Below are 20776 nucleotides of genomic sequence, written 5' to 3'. Positions count from 1 at the left end.
TTATCTTGCTCTTGAATCATAGGATTCAATATGGTGACCATGTGCCCTGTCCTGGAGGATGAATCACAGCACTCCTGCTCCTCTTGGCCATATACAAGTCCTCATCTTTTACCATATTCCAAAATCTAAAAGGCTTTAGTGGGGAGGGCATAGCTCAGTGGTAGAGTGCGTGCTTAGCATGCATGGGCTTCTGGGTTCAATCCCCAGCACCTCCATATAAATAAATAAACAAGCAAACAAACCTAGTTACCCCCTCAACCACCAAATAAAAGTCTTTTAAAAAAAAAAAACAAATCTAAAAGGCTCTAAAAGTCTAAAAATGTTTCCCCAAGTTTGAGACTAACTCATTTGGCAGCAAAATTGGATAGAGCCTTGGTGTCAGGATCTTTTTGGTCCTTATCCCCCATTTTGTGAATTTTCATTCATTATTGCAGCAGACATTAATGTGTTTTATTACAGGATGCTGCTGCAGGCCTCCTTGGTACTAAGTATAGCCAAATATACAGAATTTGCACTCTCTTACCTTCTAAAATCTGAAAAATCCAGAGCTCTGAAACACATCTGGGCCAGGGATCTTGAATAAGGGATTGTGGAGCAGTACTAAATTTCTCAGCCACACACGGTGGGAAAGGAGGTCCTGTGACCCAGAATGAACAATGAAGTGTAGGGAGAAATCTGCCTGATCCTCTAGGAGAAAATCTTGCTTCTAAAATAAAAAAGCAAAGCCTCCAAAGAGAATGGCCTTACCCTAATCCTTCCTTCCTTCTCAGGGTCTCAGGTGAGGATGTGTTGCCCACCACCTTATGACCACGAGGAGACAAGATAAAAGATGACAAGTCAAAAAACTGAGGGTAGTACAGAAAAAGGGGAAGAGATCAGACTGCTAATATTCTCTGTCAAGCTTCCAAAAGAACCCTGGAATCAAGCACCACACTTCTGGTTAAGTAAATAGTAAGCTTCCTTGTCTGTAAACCAGCGTTAATCAGGTTTTCTGTTATTTTCCTATGGGTGGGGTTAGCCAAGGACAAGTATAAAATGCTGTTTAAACAGGTGATAAGGAGCGCCCTCATTCAGCGGACCATAGAGCCACCTCCTCCCAACGAAGGATCAGATAAGAGACCCACAGTGTGGGGCAACCAACAGAAGGCCCAGGTGTTGGCCGTATCAGGTTGCCAAGAAGAAAGGTGAGGAAAGAACAGAAAGGCAGGTGGTCTCCCCCTGGCAGAGAACCAGAATAAAGGCAGTTATTGCTTGTCTCGGACACACTGAAGTTTACCATGCTTGTGTGCCATATGCCAAGAGGCAGTTCTTTAGAAATTTACTGGGGAGTGTGTTTGTATGTGGGTGGATGCTTGTGTGTTAAGGGGTGCCCATGTCAATATCACGGGGTATAAAACACCCTTACCTGACCAGTCTCTGCAGACCTTTCCTGACCTTTTCGGTGAGTAAGTGCTCTGCACCCATGCTCCCTGATTCTCCAAACTGCTTAGAGAGCTCCAGGCTCCTCTGTACTGACACTGATGTTCCTCCATCTGTCCTCTCTTGAGACTTCACATTCTCTTCTTTCCCAACCATGCTGGAGCTCTGAGATCTGTTTCTTTCCATCTTTTCTCCCAGTCCCAGGGCACGGCATTTCTACAGGATGAAGAGGACCTCCTGCTTCCTTCTCATCCTCATCCCCCTTCTCCAGCTGATAATCCTAGGAGTTGCTCATGATTCCTTAGACTCCATTGTAGATAAAAAGATAAAGGATGCTCTTATTGGTCTAGGTACTGTGTGGGATTGAGCGGCGTGGGGGAGGGGATGGGAGGATAGCCCCTGATCATGCCTTCTGTTCCTAAGCCCTAACTTCTTCTCTAGCTCCACTCCTGTATCACTTTTGGACTCTTGGCTAAAAATCCAGGTTTGTCTGATGATAATGAGGTTGATAATGTTGATGATGAGAAAGGAGGAAGTGGAGGAGGATACCTATATTATGAACACTCATTATGAATGAACTTGAATACAAAGCTTTAGGTTACTTCACTTAATTTTCACTTTAGAAATTAAGTACAACTATTACTTTCATCTTACAAATGAAGAAACTTAACCTTAAAAGCTAGTGAATAATTCACCTCTGAATTAGAAGAGGATTTGGAAGGGGATGATGGGAGACAGAGATAATGGGCAATGTCCCTTCTTCCTACTCAGAGCTCAATCCCTCTGCCCACCAAAAGACGATCTCATGTATCAGTGTCAAGAACTCAGGCAAATTGTCTTCCTGCCCTGCAGGTGAGTAACTCCATGAGGAGAAGTGGTGGGTATGATGCCCCGTGCCCTCCTCTGTCTATCCCTCAACACCTCCACCTTCCCCCACCTGACATTTGTATTATCCTGAGGCTGAGTCAGAACTCTTTGTTCCCAGAGATCCCTTCCTATTCTCATTTTGCTTAAGGATTCTACTGAGGAATCTTGGGTTTCTGCCTCTTCCCTTCCTACCCTCCTTTCATGGCTGCATACCCAGCCTTTCCTCCCTTCAATAGTCCTGTTCTGGTCCTGCCACTACCACTTCCCCTGTCTTTCATCTTCCTTTCCCTGTTCTGTTTTGGTGGTTAAAGGCCAGCACAAAAGTAAATTTCTCATGACCCTAAGAAATCAGAAATGCCCAGGCCTCTCACTTCTGCGGGTTTCTTCCATGACCCCGTACTTAAATTTTTTTACAGTAGTCTGTATTTTTTTTTTTTTCCCTTAAAGAGGACCTTTAAAACTGAATTAGTTTTCGACCCCACAAAACCTAGCTCTACCTCTGGGATGCATAAGGATAAAAGATGATTCTGGGAGGATTTCCCTCCTCTCAAAAGCAAAGGTTCTGATGTCTATGTTCTGTGTGCCCATGTAGGGACTGTTGTCACTGGCTGTGCCTGTGGCTATGGCTGTGGTTCCTGGGATGTCCAGAAGGAAACCACGTGCCACTGCCAGTGTAACCCAGGAGACTGGACCACCGCTCGCTGCTGCCGCCTGACCTGAGAAAGGGGAGAATGAAAACCTAATTGTTTGACTGTAACTGTAATGAAACCATGACGCCAAACAGGAAAACTGACACAAACTGTCCCTTTCATTGGTTGCAACTCTCCTCCTTGGGTAATAAAAACAACTTTTTGCATCTTTCTGCGTTTATGTTTTTGACGTTATAACCCACGGCTTGGTACCCCTCTAGGCCGAAAATATTTCCACATTCCAATTACTCCATCTCAGCGAGGATTAGGAAAAATATGGGAGAATGGGAATACCTGAGATTGACACTCCAGCCCCCACTTCCCTCGTTGTTTAACAACAGGATGACAACTCTGTGCCAGACGTTTGGCTTCGACTAGAGGTACAGAGAAATGAAATACCACACATACCCTTATGAGCTCACCAACGGGAGCAGTGGGCAGACAGACTTTTCAAGGTGTAGGCAGGCAAGCCCAGCTTTAAAAGAATCAATTTCTAGATTTCAGGTTAGTGTATGTACTCTGTCCTAGACTTATGTGCCAGAGATCTGCTTTGATCAGGGTGGCAATTTGCCATCGTCTTCTGCTCCATAACAAAATAGAAACCAGCCCTTCCCTGTCATTGAAACTTAACTTGGCTCATTGCCGCGGGTATAAAAATCTGCAAAATGTCAAAGGAAGGATTCAAAATATTGGCACCGATGTTGAGGGATCCAACTACTGAGTAACAAGTCCTTTTTACAAGTTGGGAGGCTTCTGGTTTATGACACAATGTTGAAGGAGGGCATAATCCAGTTATCAATTGACAGGCCATCTACAATAATTTTAATAATAAATTGCAGTGTAATCTTTAACAAATAGCTTAAAAGGAATTTTAAAGATTGAAGAACATTACTATAAAAATGTTCCTCTCCTATCTCTTTAATTATGAGAAGTAGATGTCACAAAGCTTATAACTATGAAAAGAAAAATAGGAATATAATTGGCTCTAAATTTATCTCTCTCTGGGATTATTCATTTATGGGTATATAAACTGCTTGAAAGAAAAAAGCAGCTCCATCTCTCTCATTTAAGAAATACATTTCCAACAGGTACCATTTTGTTTATTGATTACTTATCAAAATTTGTTACAAATGCTTTATTCAGTTGGGTACAAGTAATCATCGTAATCACTCAGTACTTCTGTTTATGGTAACTAGAGTGAGTCTCTTAAAATATAAAGCAAATCATTTCACTTTCCTGTCCAAAGTACACAGTCTAATGACTTCTTATTACACATACAGTAGAATCCCAAGTATTCATCATGTCCCAGAAAACCGTGCATCCAGCCCCTGGCTATCTCTCCCACCTCATTTCTGATCCTTGCTCACTTTGCCCTGGCCACACCTGCATTCTCAGCGTTCTTATAAGTTATAGCCACCCTCCCACCTCAGGGCCTTCCTACTCTGTGTCCCCCAGATAGTTACATGGTTCCCCAGACACAATGCCAATCCTCAATCCTTTTCAGAGACGTCTTCATATCAGGCTCTAACTTTTGTCCTGTTTTGGTTTTTTTTCCATGATGCTTCACAGTTCTGACATCATAGTGTATATTCATCTGTTAATGTATTAACTATCTTCCCCCTTGGAACATATGGCCCAGGAATGATGAGACCTTATTTAATGTGCATATCATTGCGTCCCCAGTGCTTAGAATAGTGCCTTGTCCATAAATTCATCTACTACGAAGTCCAGTTCTGAGTCGGCTCCCTCTCTTGGTTTCTGTCCCTCTTTCTTTACCTCAGTCTTGGTAACCAAGGGACAGATGTTTTACATGGTCCCTGGGCCCCATTCTCAAGTTGCCTGTAGGAGAAATAGCTGTACATCAGAGGACACCTCTTTGAAATTAAAGAGCCAAACAGTGAAGATGGAGGCCAAAGAGATTAGAACAGCAGAAGCAACAGCAGAAGCAGAAGCTGGATTTTGTAGCTCCAGTTGACGTAGTCCATTGCCCACTTAAGTGGCCAATTTCCCTTTCTCAGCATTAACAGCAACTTCATTTCAAAATAATTTCAAGTCCCAAAAGACAAATTATTCTTTAAGCCAATAATGGTGCTCCTGCTCCTCTTAGCTCCAAATTCTCTTTCTTAGACACCTTTACAGGTCTTTGTCTGCCTGACTTACTTCACTTAGCATGATAATCTCTAGGTCCTTCCATGCTGCTGCTAAATATTCTTTAATACACATTCATTTAGCAACTATGAAGTACTAGACATTTTGGCAAGATCTAGGTGTACAACAATGATGAAGATACTGCTTCTGCTCTTGGTATTCATCGAATTGTCAAGAAGGCATCAATCTAATTTCAAAATAAGGCAGTAAGTGCTGGGTGGAAGGGGTGCCCCAGGTACACTGATGGCACAGTTAGTAACACCTAACTCAACATCGATTTAACCACCTGAAGGATGTTGTGAGGATGAGAAACAATTTAAGTAAACTGACTGGTATAAAGCCTCTTGCATAGTGGGCTCCCAGTTAGCATGAGCTCTTATTTTCTCACCAATTGGGTGAACTTGTGGGCACACAGGCCCAGGTCTCAAATGATGGTTGAAGATGAATTTATCCTTCCACTTTCAGTGCCTCTATTACTCTTTTTAAATTTTTTCAAAATATTTGAAGATTTCCCATTTATTGATGAAAACTTAAATAGTTCCTGTGACTCTTGTCTCAAAAGAAATGAAAGCTTTTGCCTCTTCTTGGACATTTTGGGGGTCTTTGCAGTGAGATTATAGGCGAGCCAATGAGAAGATGCCACCATTTGCCTTAGTGACCTAGAACGAACCATTTTTCTTTGTGTTTTTTCTTATGTTTCTCTGCTCAGAATCACTACCCCCAAACTGCTCTATAGCCAATGTGGGGATTAAACAGCAAACACCTAAGTGTTAAGAAGAAGCATAAACATGAGAGTTGCATAATCTCTCTATGCCTGTCTATAAAATGGGCATAATAATAATACACACCACATTGGGATGTTGAAAGTGTTAAATAGACAGTATGTGTAAAACATCACATAAATATGAGCTTTAATTGTTTATGTAATTAAATATATTTAAAATATGATTTTCCAAAATACCAATTCAAAGCCTGCTATAACTTAAGTACTCTGGAGTATTATTTATCTTGCCAAAAGTACCACTTCTCCTCTGCCATTAAAATTAATCTTTCCTTTCTTGTCTGCACCAAATCATTGCTTTTTCTACAACAAACAGTAGTGAATCCAGCATAATAAGGCCTTCATCAAAAGCAAGGAGATCGAGTGAGCAGATGGGGAGCTGTGCCAGGGATCTGCCCATTTATCATTCTGGAAAAGATAAAGAAGACATTTCTGAAGCATTAAATTACGAGCCTAGAATTCTAAGTTACATCACTTATAAATCTAAGCTCCCCCTAAGTGAGACTTATACCTGAGCTCGAGAGCAGAAGAATAATGGTATTATTTATCAGCTAGGGCCAGGTGATGGCGAAGATCCCAGAACTAACAGTGATAATTGGGACTGCTGAAGAAGCACCGACCACTCTAAATCAGTTCCGGGTGTTTGGTCTGGCGACAATCTCTGTCTTCTAATCCAGACAGGAAGTGAGAGTGCTGTGGATAGGACACTGTCTGGTCACAGTTTGTTTTGCTGGCTTTGGGTGGCTTTAAGGGGGGTGATTTCTTTTCCTCCCCTCAGGAAAGCAATTGTGATTAGCAGGATTTTTTAACTTCTCACTGGTGGTTTTTAGCTTTCTCTTTCCTCCTTCAAGAATGTAACATCCCATGGTGATTTAAATGTAGGTTCTTACCACCATGTTAGATGAAATGGGAATTGCTTGTTAGTGTTGGTTATGGTAAAAAAAATTTTTTTTCATTTTAGATTAAGCTTTCTAATTGGTGACTGGAAAGGAATGAGGAATTTTTTTTTAATCAATTGTTCTCTAAGGAGAAATTACTATAGACTTTAATCATGGCAAAAGTAAAAAATTTAAAAATCACCAAATGAAGCTCAGACCAAACTGAACGCACTCCAAATCACTCAGTGACTATTAAAGAAATGCTTTAGAGGAAGGAAGGAGAAAAACCCACTTCCTTTAAAATTTAAGATAAGCTATAGCATATAACAAATAATCTCCTAGTGTTCTTATTAAACACGTTCTAGACACAGCCTCCCCCAAGCAACGTTCTAGACTGGCAGCCCCATGTTAGGCACGATAGATGGAAGAATCAGCAGAGGACGGAGTGACTCCTTTTCTGGAGGTCTAAAAATCTACTTGGAGAGCTACAATCAACCCAACGGCAGTAACTGCAGTGAAAAATCAAGAGCAAGTTCGAAATAAAAAGCCATCATTTGAGTTTAGATCTGAGGCAACATAGTGCTAATGACAGAGCGACGGGAAAGAAGACCTGAGTTCTAGTCCCTGCTCTGCTATGAATTCCTTTTTGGCTTTGAGCAAGTTACTTTAACTCTCTTGGTTCCTGGTCCCATAGCGGAGGGGTAAAGGGTGGGGACAAAGCACCAGCACACCTGGGAAAGCAAATGCAGTCATCCTGCTGGGGGCCAGGCCACACTCCTTTCTCTTCTGATAGACTGCAAGCCCTCCATACGTGACTTTATCTGTCTTACAGTCCGAAAGAAAGTGGGACTTGCTGGATGTGATGAACAAAGTAAAATCTCTCATCTAGGAGTTCACTGTCTTCTGGAGAAGAAAAACTTAACAGTGAAGCACATAGAAGGTACATAATAGATGTTGAATTGAACGTAATGTTGTGATTCATGCTAGTTCATTCTCTGTGATTTCTACTGTCATTAACGTACAAACAAGGATGCTGCAGGAGTGACTACAAAATGGAAAAGTAGCTGTCTTGACAATAGGCTTTTGGCCTCGCTAGTAATTAAAAGCAAATTAAAATAACAGTTTCATTTATCAGATTGGCAAAGATGGAAAGAGTAGGGTTCTCTAGTGCAGATGTGAATCTGTGAGGAAACAGACACTTTCAGTGCCTCTATTACTCTTTTTAAACATTTTTCAAAATATTTGTAGATTTTCCATTTATTGATGAAAACTTAAATGGCCTTAAATGTGACTCTCATTTCAGAGAAAATGAGAGCTTCTGTCTCTTCATGAATTTTTTTTTTTTTTTTTTTTGCAGTGGGGTTACAGACAAACAAGAGAGGAAACCACTATTTGTCTTAGTGACCTAAACTTAATCATTTTCCTTTGTGTTTTACTAATGCTTCTCTGCACAGAATCACCATCAAAAAGTCCTCTAACCATTATCTGACATAAATCTTAGTAATGTTCTCCTAGGGAAGTCTACCTAGGCAATAGAAAGAAAAGCAAAAATAAACAAATGAGGCTTAATTAAACTTCTAAGCTTTTGCACAGCAAAGGAAACCACAAGCAAAACAAAAAGACAACCTACGGAATGGGAGAAAATATTTGCAAAAGATGAGACTGACAAGGGCTTAATTTCCAAAATATATAAACAGCTCACCCAACTTAATAAAAAAAATAATACAAATGAACTTATTTACAAAACAGAAACAGACTCACAGACATAGAAAGCAAACTTATGGTTACCAGTGGAGGAAGGGGGTGGGAAGGGATAAATTGGGAGTTTGAGATTTGCAGATACTAACTACTATATATAAAATAGATAAACAGTAAGTTTATACTGTATAGTACAGGGAACTATATTCAATATCTTGTAGTAACCTATAATGAAAAAGAATATGAAAACAAATATATGTATGTATATGTATGACTGAACTATTATGCTGTGCACCAGAAATTGGCACAACATAGTAAACTGACTATACTTCAAAAAAAAAAAAGTCCTCTATAACCAATGTGAGGAGTAAAAAGCAAACACCTAAATGTTAGAAAAAATCATGGTATTTGAAATTTATTTCCCTTTGTCTTAGAATTTTTATTAAGGCTAAGAAACCACAAGTTTCTGTGTGATATGTGAATCACATTCTAGAGATGTGTCAACTTCTGATAAAAACAATTGATTCCAGTGATATTTAACAAGGCCCGTAGATCACAGGACACCATCCTCCTGCCTTGAGCTGACCTATTCAATAATCCAAAGGCATATTAAACAGGAATATTATCTTCATAGTCATTAAGAAGGATTGATTCTGTCCCTTGATTATTTAAGTTTTCAATGAATTGGGTTCCCCCCTACCTCGCTGACTCTTTCCCTCTTTGATTCTGTTACCTCCCAGCCTTCCCGCAGCTCCTTCTAGCCCCCTGCCAACCCGTGCTGCGCTTGAGTCTGCTTCTTCCTCTGAGATGCACATGCACAGGTGTCAGATCAGCACCTGTCTGGGTTGGCCATCAGCCATTCTTCACATGGGAAGCAGCCCCAGTCCCTCTCTATAGAGTCTAAAAATAATCTATCATTGATATTTTCTTTCTACCTAAGTAAAACGTCTTAATCATTTAAAAAATTAACTACAATCAAGCAAAAAGGTGACAATGAAAATCATAAATTGACATGAGACAGATTAACAGGAAAATATCAAATAAAATTACAAACATAAGAAGCCCCACAAGAAAAATGAGAACCTGGGACAAGTTAGCAATTGAGGCTTGTATGACACTGAGAGAAGAAGGGAATGGGATATTGGGACTTCAAAGGGAAGGAAGAAAATTCACATGGAGGTGGAAAAACAAATGTTTGCTGGGCCCTGCAGAGACAATGGGACACAGAGAGGACCTTGGTCTCCAGGCCCTGCTGCGTTTCCCCTACCACTCCTAGCTTGTATTCTGGGTGGAGATCTCTGGTGACAGTGCTCTTCCTGGACCAGGTTCTTCATCTAAATTCTTTTAGGCAGTCAAGGGGGAGGTAAAAAGAAAGTATTCCAGAGTCTTTTGTTCTTAGAACATAATCAGCCCCAATAATCTTCATGCCAAAGTGACATATTTTGGGTGGCAAATTTTGCTCCCCTACATAAGCCTCCCTCCAAAAAAAATGTCACAAATACTTAGGAAGTAAAATATATTTCTTTCAGATTTACTTCATGCATTTCTGTTGCCAATTATTTCTAGGAGGTTTTAAATTTAGTTACAATTTTATTTCACGCTAGTAGCTCATCAGTTAGAGTGGGTGTGTGTGTTTTCAAACCTTCACATTTTATCACTGGCACCTCTGATGTTGCTTCTCTACAGATTTAAGGCTGGGTACTGGAAGCAGATGGCAGGTACAGCTGCTGACAGCTGGAGTCTGGTCTCGGCAAAGCTGGTATCACAGCAACAATTCACTTCCACTGACCTGCAGGTGCTGCTCCTGCTTTGAGACTGCACTGTAGTGCAGCAGGAGGAGCATGGGCTTTTGAGTTTTCTTGTCTTTAAGATGTAGATAATAATTTCCACCTTGCAGCATGTCTGAGGACTAAATAAGATTAGGAATATTAAGTTCTGCAGCAATCTTGGAATTTAGAGTTAAAAAAAAAAAAAAGAATGTTTCCTTTCTTCTTCCTCTCCCACCTCCAGCTGATGCTCTGGTGTCTCCAACTGAGTCCCCAGCCACCTTGCTCTAGCACGATGAGGGTCAAGTTGGCACTGAGCTCAGTTACTGTATGTCTCCCATTTAGAAGAATCCTGCATTGCAAGACTATATCCCAGGCATAGTGCTAATTGTTTGGTTGTATGGTATATAGAAAAATGAATTCAAATCTGTGTCTTGATGGATGCTTGCTCATTGAATATGCACCTATTTATCACACGATGGCAATGACAATTTTTTCCAGAATGAAATGTGTCTGATTTACATATGTGTGGCTGATGCATGAAGTGGGTTTTATAAATCACTATGTCATCACCACCAAAAAATGCCCTCTAGCCATATTAAAAAGAGCCAGTGACAAGGAGCCTATCAAATTGAATGGAAAGGCCATAAAACCATCAGTTCATTTGACATAAAACTGATATATTATGTGATAATGCTTCAAGTAGAACCCGGGACCCCATTCATCACACAGGCTGCTTCTCGGCGAGGTTCTGAGCTGTGTGTTAATGAAACCATCACATTCGACTCACACTGCAGATTGCAGTTCCCAATCAGCACTGGAAACCTACACACCAGAAAATGTCCCCATTGAAAATATGTTTCATTCACTAATGAACATTCCTGGCAGAAATTTACATCAGGACAGAGGTCACACGGCTTCTTGGGCATACAGTGTCCTCGAGTGTGAAAGGTCAGACTAGATTCATGGTTCTCAGTAAAAGAAGCACATAGACTTATCTGGCTGACCTATAAACATGCATGGGCTGTGGGCCTCATCCAAGGGCAGGACCTGGGAACCTTCAGCTTTAAAAGATCTCTATGCGATTCCGATGCTCAGCTGGGGTTTAGTCTTTTTACTCAAAGTGTCATCCTAGGACTAAGAGCATCAGCATCCTCTGGGAGCTTATTAGAAAAGTAGAATCACAAACCTACAGAATAAGAATCTGAATTTTAACAAGATCCCCAGTGATTCAATGCACATTAAAGCCTGAGAAGCATTAGAACAGTGTTTCACAGCCTTGGCCCCTTATTAACATCTCTTGGGAAGCTTTTAAATATCCCAATGCCCAATTGCACCACAGACTCAAGTCAGAACCTCTAGGAGCAGAACCTGGGCATCAGGTATTTTGCTGTTGTTTTTATCTCCCCAGGAGATTCTAATACAGAGCCATGCTTGAGACCCACTAACATAGAACCTCATTTACAGTTTACACCTGAGGCTTTGACTGGCGTCCTGAAAGCACGTGAAGATGGGAATGCGCAGAATCACTGGCTTAAGGAGAATCCTCAAACAACAGCAGAAAAGAGAGAGGCATTTCTTATTGAACTCCTCCTTCGGCCAGATATCATTTCATCCTTTTACATATGCCTTCAAGACAACTCTATCAGGTAGGAATTGTTAAATATTTTTGAAATGAGAAAATTCAGAGAGGTGCAGAGAGGTAAAGTGATTTGCCCAGGGTTATGTAGCTAGTGAATGGTGTTCATCCCACACCAAAGCTCAGGCTCTGTTATATTATGCTCCCCTCCCTGGGTACCACTGCCCCCTCCTGCTGTGCCTCCTGGATAGATTCAGTTTTTCTAAGTGGGAGCAGTTTCATGGGGAATAGGTAGAAATAGGGTGATTGCCAATTCCAGCGTCATTCTATGAGTGTCATAGAACTGTCAGTGGATGTAGCCAGTGTTCCAGGTTCTCGTCCTGTCCCAGAAAGAATTCAGAGACAAGACGCGAAGGTTAAAAAAATTAAAGTGAGGATTTATTAAGTAATGGATAATACACTCGCAAGGGGAGAGTAGGCAGCCTCAGGTGAGCAGCTGCCCTGAGTTTCTTTGGCAAGTTGGTTACATAGGTTGTAAAAATAAATGGGCGGAATATTCATTGGGGAGGGAAGGGTTTGGGGTCGTATTCCCTGATTTTCACCCCAACTCCACCTTCCCAAAGGGCAGGGGGGTTTGTCTTTATTTGGTCTGGATTGGAAGTGTCATGGTATCGGTGCATGATGGGTACTTCTAATCTGCAAGGCTAACTTTATTGTAAAGAGGGCATAATAAGGAAAAGGTTACATTCGAACACTGGAGATTCCTGCCGTTTTCCACCGTTCTTTGTTGGCTCCTGGGCTGCTTATCAGCCCCAAAGTTGCGATCACTCATCAGCACAGCGGTTCCTGCTTTTCTTTCTCTACCCTGGGAACCCTGGTGCTTACATGATGTATGGTTTCCTGCATTTGCCCTGCGTCCGCCTTTCTCTGCTCATATCTAGCTATCTGCCTGCTCTAACAAAGGGACTGTGGGGAAAGATCCAAAATCGAAACTTTTTAAGGATAAAATCAGTAGAAAACTAGAGGAGCCCAGATCCACCCAGCTCCTGGGTAGGACCTTATCTGACTTGTCTTTACTCCAGTTGACTCATGCAGCCTCCTTTGGAGGTAATGACCACACTGCTATGTGAAATCTAGTACTCACCTTAAAAAAGAAAAAAGCTTAACTGAGGTATAATTGACATACAGTAAGCCACACATATATAAAGCATACAATTTGATAAGTACTGGTAAGTGTACGTACTTATGAAACCATCACCACAGTCAGATAATGATCATATCTGCCACCCCTCAAATTTTTCTTTGTGCTTCTTTGTAATAACCCCTTCCTGTTCCTCCCTACTCCCTGTCAATGTAAATAAGTTTCCATTTTCTAGAATTTTATACAAAATGGAATCATATCATATATATTACATTTTTGTCTGGCTTTTTTCAATTGGCATAATTATTTTGAGATCAACCAAACTGTTGTAGGTATCAAATGTTTATTCTTTTTATTTTTCATCCATTTACATGGTGAGTGGTTGTGATAATAAGAAATATATATTTAGTCTTTGTCTCTAGGTCCTGACATAGAACCCCTAAAACCCTTGGAATTCTCTGAGTGATAAGATCTTTGGTATGCTAATGAGACAATTGTTGGCTGAAGGGCCCCTTGATAGCTTTAGGTTGGTGGCTGGTTGCCAGAAAGACCAAGGCATGTTGGAATTTTCAATGCCCAGACCCCATTTCTTCAGGGATGGGAAATGGATGGAGATTGAATTACTGATAGCCACTGATTTAATCAATCATGCCTACATAATGGGACCTACATAAAATCCCCTAAATAACGGGTTCAGAGAGCTTCCAAGTTGGTGAACACATCAGAGGGTAACACGCACAGAAAGGACATAGAAGCTCCTTGCTCCTCCTCCGTACTTGCCCTATTCATCTCTTCCCTTTAGCTGTTCCTGAGTTGGATTGCTTATAACAAACTGGTAATAATAGTAAGGAAAGAGCTTTCCTGAATTCTGTGCACCATCCTAGCAAATTATTGACCCTGAAGAAGGAGTCATGGAAACCCCAGATTTATAGTCAGTGAGAAATATGGGAGTCCTGGGACTTGTGATTGGCATGAGGTGGGTGCAGTCATGTGGGTCTGAGCCCTTAATCTATGAGGTCTGTGCTAACTCCAGGTAGTTCGTGTCAGAATTGAACTGAATGGTTGGACACCCAGTAGGTGTCTGGAGAGTTGAAGAACTGATTGTTGGTGTAGAGAAACACACACACACACATACATACATACATACATTTTGTGTCAGAAGTGTTGTGAGTAAAAACAGCTCAGGGGGTGTTTGGGTTACTTTCAGTTTAGGGGTAACACAAATAGAACTTCTATTCATGTACAAGCCTTCCATTCCTCTTGGATAAATACCTAGAAGTGGAATGGCTGGGTCATATAGAAGGTATATTAAACTTCATAAGAAAATTTCAAACAAAATTTTTTTTCCTGAAAGCAGCATCTGAGAGTTCTGTATGCTCCACATACCTACCAACACTTGGTGTGTTTAATCTTTTTAATTTTAGATATTTTCATAAATGTACAGTGGCATCTCATTGTAGTTTTAATTTGTATTTTCCAGATGACTAGTAATATTGAGCATCTTTTTGTATATTCATTTGGACTGTGTATGCACATACATATATATCTGTTCTAATTTGTTGCCCAATTTTATGGAGTTGTTTGTCTTTCTGTTACTGTGTATGTACTGGATAAATGTAATTTATGTGATTTGAAAATACTTTCCCCCGTCTGTGGCTTGCCTTTTTATTCTCTTAACAGCATCTTTTGAAGAGTAGTTGTTACTTTCAGATGAAGTCCAATTTATCAGTTTCTCCTTTTGTGGATTGCCTTATCTTAAGAACACTTTGCCTAACCCAAGGACACAAAACATTTCTTCCACATTTTCTTCTAGAAGTTTTATAGTTTAAAATTATACATTGAGATCTATGGCCCAATGTAAGATGCAAGGCATGGATCAAAGCTTATTTTTCTATTTGGATATTTTAATTGTTCCAGTACCACTTGTTGAAAACACTAACGTTTTCCACTGATTGCCTTTAAATTTTGGCAAAGACCAGTTGTTCATGTATGTAAGGGTTTAATCTCTGGATTCTATTCTGTTCCCACTGATGTATTCTTCTTTCTTGACATACTACCTTACTGTCTTGATTACTATAATTTTAAAATTAGTGTAGACTTCAGGTAGTGAAAATTATCCAGCTTTGTTCTTCTTCAATGTTGTTTTGCCTATGCTAGGTCCTTTGGCTTTCCAAATGAAATTTACAACTAGTTTGTAAATGTCTACCAAAAAAAAAGTCTGTTTGGATTTTAATGGGGATTGTGTTGAATTTATACATCAACTTGGGGAGAAGTGAGACCTTAACAATACTGAGTGTTCCAATCCATGAAGATGGTAGTTCTCTTTGCATATTTAGGTCTTCTTAATTTCTCTCAGCAGTGCATTTAGTTTTAATTGTCAAAGTCTTGCACATCTTTTGTCAGATTTACTACTAAGTATTTTATATATTTTGATGTCATTGTAAATATATTTTTTCAATTTCTAATTTTATTGCTATTGTATAGAAATATAATAGATTTTTGTATGTTTATCTTGTATCCCACGAACCTGCTCAACTCAATAGTTTATTTGCAGATTCCTTCAGATTTTCTACAAAGACAATAATGTCATCTGTGTACAAAGAGGGTTTTACTTCTACCTTTCCAAGATGCTGCTGCTCCTCCTCCTCCTTCTGCTTTGTTTCACTCACTAGAACATTCAATACAATGTTGAATAGAAGTTATGACATCCTTGCCTTGTTCCAGAACATAGTGGAAAAACATTTAGTCTTTCACCACTTGGTGTTAACTGTAGGGTTTTTTAATAGATGATTTTTATCAGATTCAGTAAGTTTTCTTCTACTTCTAGTTGTTGAGTGTTTTTATCAAGAATGGATGTTGGCTTTTGTCAAATGCTTTTTCTGCAGTGGGATGATCATATGGGTTTTCTTCTTGTCTGTTAATAGGATGAATTACACTGATTTTAAAATGCTAACTCAACATTGCATTCCTGGGATAAACCCCATTTGGTCATGATGCATTACCCTTTTTATATATTGTTGCATTACATTTCTTAAAATGTTAACTTTTGCATCTATATTCATGAGGGACATTGGTCTATAATTTTCTTGAAGTGCCTTTATCTGGCTTTGGTATCAGAATGATTCTCACCTCACAGGATAAATTCAGAAGGGTTCACTCTTCAATTTTCTGGAATAGTTTGTGTATAAATGGTATTATTTCTTCTTAAATATTTAATAGAATTCCCAAGTGAAGTCACACAGGCCTGGAGTTCTCTTGGTGGAAAAAAATTTTAACTATAAATTTAATATTTAAAAATAGATATAGGGCTATTCAGGTGATATATTCTTTTCTTGAGTAAGTTTTGTTGTTTTGCCTTTTGAGAAATGTGTCCACTTCATCTAAGTTGTTGAATTTATTAGCATAAATTTGTTCCTATTATTCTCTTATTATTGATTAATATCTGTAGAAACTATAGTGATGTTACCTCTTTCATTCCTGATATTGATAATCTGTCTTCTCTTTATTTTTCTGATCACTCTGGCTAGAGTTTTATCAATTTTATTGATCTTCTTAAAGAAATAGCTTCAAGCTTTATTGATTTTTCTTTGTGGTTTTCCTTTTCATTGATTTCCATTGTAATTTTTTATTGACATATAGTTGATTTACAATATCATGTTAGTTTCAGGTATACAGCATAGTGATTCAGTATTTTTGCAGATTATACTTCATTATAGGTTATTACATGATAATGAGTATAATTCTCTGTGCTGTACACTGTATCTTGTTGTCTATCTATTTTATATATAGTAGTTTATATCTGTTAATCCCATACCTTCAAATTTTTTCTCTTCCCTTCCCTCTCCCCTTTGGTAATCAGAAATTTGTTTTCTGTATCTGTGAGTCTGTTTCTATTTTGCATACACATTCATTTGTATTATTTTTTAGATTCCACATGTAAGTGATATATAGTGTTTTTCTTTCTCTGACTTATTTCACTAAGCATAATGTTACTTAGGCCCATCAATGTTGCTGCAAATGGCAGTATTTCATACTTTTTATGACTGAATAATATACAATTGTGTGTGTGTGTGTGTGTGTGTGTGTGTGTGTGTGTGTGTGTACCACATCATCTTAATCCAATCATCTGTTGATGGGCACTTGGTTTGCTTCCATGTCTTGGCTATTGTAAATAGTGCTGCTATGAACACTGGGGTGCTTTTATCTTTTCAAATGAGGGATTTTGCTTTTTCTGGGTATATACCCAGCAGTGGAATTGCTGGATCATATGGTAGTTCTATTTTTATTTTTTAAGGAGTTTCCATACTGTTTTCCATAAAGGCTACACCTATTTATATTCTCATCAGCAATGTATGAGGGTTCCCATTCCTCCACATCATTTGTTATTTGTAGATTTTTTGATGATAGCTATTCTGACAGATGTGAGGTGATACCTCATTGTGGTTTTGATTTGTATTTCTTTAATAATTAGCCATGTTGAGCAACTTTTCATATGCTTGCTATCCATCTTTATGTCTTCTTTATGTCACTTTAGTTTCTACAGACATTGGGCTGTTTGAATTTTTTTGATGTTGAGTTGTATGAGTTGTTTGTATGTTTTATAAATTAACCCCTTGTCAGTTGTATCACTTGTAAATATTTTCTCCCATTCTGTATGTTGTCTTTTTGTTTTGTTTCTGGTTTCTTTTACTGTGCAAAAGCTTTCACACTTAATTACACCCAATTTGTTTATTTTTGCATTTGCTTCTTTTGCCTTGGGAAACTGATCCAAGAAAATATTGCTACGATTTATGTCAAAGAGGGCTTTGCCTATGTTCTCTTCTAGGAGTTTTATGATTTATGGTCTTACATTTAGGACTTGAAACCATTTTGAGTTTATTTTTCTATATGGTGTGAGGGAATGTTCTAATCTCATTGTTTCACATGCAGCTGTCCAGTTTTCCCTGCACCACTTGTTGGAATGACTATCTTCTCTCTATTGTGTATTCTTGCTTCCTTTGTCATAGTTGAATTGACCAGAGGTGCATGGGTTTATTTCTAGGCTCTCTATTCTGTTCCATTGATCTATGTGTCTGTTTTTTTTTTTTTCAGTACCATGCTGTTTTGATTATTGTAGCTTTGTAGTATAATCTGAAGTCTGAAAGGGTTGTACCTCCAGCTTTGTTCTGTTTTCTCAGGATTCCTTGGCAATTCAGGATCTTTTCTGGTTCTATATGAATTTTAGGCTTACTTGTTCTAGTTCTGTGGGAAATGTCCTGGGTATTTTGATAGGGATTGCATTAAATCTATAGGTTGCTTTGGGTAATATGGCCATTTTAATAATATTAATTCTTCCAATGTGATATCGTGGGCTGCCTTTCCATTGCTTTGATTTATCTCTAATTTCGTCAGTGTTCTATAGGTTTTGGCATATAGGTCTTTCACCTCCTTGGTTAAGCTTATTCCTAGGAATTTTTTTTTTTTTTACTTTATGTTTCTAATATTTCATTAGTGTAGAGAAATGTGAGAGATTACTGTCTATTAATCTTGTATCCTGAAATATTGCTGAATTCATTTATTACTTCCAATAGTTTTGTGGTGGAGACTTTATGGATCTTTATAGAGTATCATGTCATCTAAAAACAGTTACAGTTTTGGGTCTTCTCTTTCAATTTGGATATCTTTATTTCTTTTTCTTGTCTGATTGCTGGGGCTAGAACTTCCAATACTGTGTTAAATACAAGCAGTAAGCATGGGCATCCTTGTCTTGTTCCTGAACTTAGTGAAAAGGCTTTCAACTTTTCACTGTTGTGTATTATGTTGGCTATGGGTTTGTTGTAAATGGCCTCTATTATATTGAGATATGTTCCCTCTATATTTATTTGATGAGAGTTTTTATCATAAATGGATGTTGAATTTTGTCAAATGTTTTTTTCTGCATCTATTGAGGTAATCATGTGATTTTCATCTTTCCTTTTGTTAATGTATCACATTTTTTATTTGCATGGGTTGAATCATCCTTGTGACCCTGGAATTAATCCAACTTGATCATGGTATTTGATTCTTTTTATATATTGTTGGATTTGGTTTGCTAATATTTTGTTGAGGATTTTTACATTTATATTCTTCAAGGATATTGGCCTGTATATTTTTTGGTAGTGTCTTTGTTTGGTCTTAGTATCAGGGTAATGGTGGCTTCATAGAATGACTTTGGGAGCATTCCTTTCTTTTCTATATTTTGGAATCATTTGAGAAGGATTGGTATAAGTTCTTCTTTGTATGATTGGCAGAATTTTCCAGTGAAGCCATTTAGTCCTGGACTTTGTTTTCAGGGAGATGATGATGATGATGATGATGATGATGATGATGATGATTACAGATTGTACTTCATTTCTAGTAATCATTCTGTTCAAATTATCTGTTTCTTCTTGATTCAGTTTTGGTGGGTTATATGTTTCTAGAAACTTGTCCATTTCTTCTAGGTTGTCCAATTTGTTGCCATATAATTGTTCATAGTATTCTTATGGTTTTTTGTATTTCTGCAGTATCAGTTGTTATTTCTCCTCTTTCATTTCTTATTTTGTTTATTTGGGTCCTCTCTGATTTCTTCTTGGTAAACCTGGCCAGATGCTTGTCAATTTTGTTTATCCTTTCAAAAAAAACCCAGCTGTTGGTTTTATTGATTTTTTCTTTTTGAATCTCTATGTTACTTATTTCCTCTTTGATCTTTATTATTTCCTTCCTTGTGCTGATTTTAGGTTTGTATTTTTTTTCTTAATTCTTTTAGATGGTATGTTAGGTTAGTTTATTTGAGACTTCTCTTGTTTTTTTGAGGAGGGCCTGTATTGCTATGAACTTCCTTTTTAGGACTGCCTTTGCTGCATCCCATAGATTTTGTATGGTTGTGTTATCATTGTGATTTGTCCAAATTTTTTTTAAATTTTTTTTAATTTCCTCTTTGATTTCATCATTGATGCATTGATTTTTTTAGTAGTATGCTGTTTAGTCTCCATGTAGTCTTTTTTTTTTTTTTTTCTCCTCATTTCTCTTTCTGTCATTGATTTCCAGTTTCATGCCTTTGTGGTCAGAAAATATGTTTGAAATAATTTCTGTCCTCTTAAATTTGTTGAGGCTTGTTTTGTGTCATAGTGTGTGGTCAATCCTAGAGAATTTTCCATGTATGCTTGAGAAGAATGTGTATTCTGTTTTTTGAGGATTTAATGTCTTGAAAATATTAAGTCTAACCATTCTATTATGTCATTTAGGATCTCTGTTACCTTACTGATTTTCTATCTGGAAAATCTGTCCATTGATGTCAGTGGGTGTTAAAGTCTCACACTATTATTGTATTCCTGTCAACTTCTCCTTTTATGTTGTTAATACTTGTTTTATATATTTAGGTTTTCCTACATTGGATTCATGTATGTTAACAAATATAATATCTTCTCCTTAAAAAAAAAATCTTCTTGTATTAATCCTTTTATCATTATATGGTGTCCTTCTATCATTATATAGTATATTTTACGTTTCTTTATGACATTTGTTTTAAAGTCTATTTTGTCTGATATGGGTATTGCTACACCTGCTTTTTTGTCATTTCCATTTGCATGAAATATCTCTTTCCATCCCTTCACTTTCAATCTATGTGTGTCCTTCACTCTAAAGTGAGTCTCTTGTAGGCAGTATATTGTAGGCTCTTCATTTTTTAAAAAATCCAATCAGCCACTCCTATCTTTTGATCAGAGTATTTAGTTCATTGACATTTAGAGTAATTACTGATGGGTATGTTCTTACTGCCATTTTATTCCTTCTTTTCCAGGTGTTTTTGTAG

The 20776-nt window shown here is 38.2% G+C and overlaps 1 protein-coding gene across 1 annotated transcript; it reads left to right on the top strand.

Moving 5' to 3' along the window:
* The first annotated feature begins 1319 nt into the window (after positions 1-1319).
* RETNLB (resistin like beta) lies at positions 1320-3144 on the top strand. Its single transcript, XM_010970757.3, has 4 exons — positions 1320-1441; positions 1618-1769; positions 2191-2271; positions 2879-3144. Exons 2-4 carry the CDS (start codon positions 1643-1645, stop codon positions 3004-3006), a joined length of 336 nt encoding a protein of 111 aa, XP_010969059.1. The 5' UTR covers positions 1320-1441; positions 1618-1642; the 3' UTR covers positions 3007-3144.
* Positions 3145-20776: the final 17632 nt, after the last annotated feature.

This window comes from Camelus bactrianus, chromosome 1 (assembly GCF_048773025.1).
Source record: "Camelus bactrianus isolate YW-2024 breed Bactrian camel chromosome 1, ASM4877302v1, whole genome shotgun sequence".
NCBI lineage: Eukaryota > Metazoa > Chordata > Mammalia > Artiodactyla > Camelidae > Camelus > Camelus bactrianus.
Note: the sequence above shows the minus strand (reverse complement) of the source record. Positions and strands in the feature narration are given on the sequence as shown.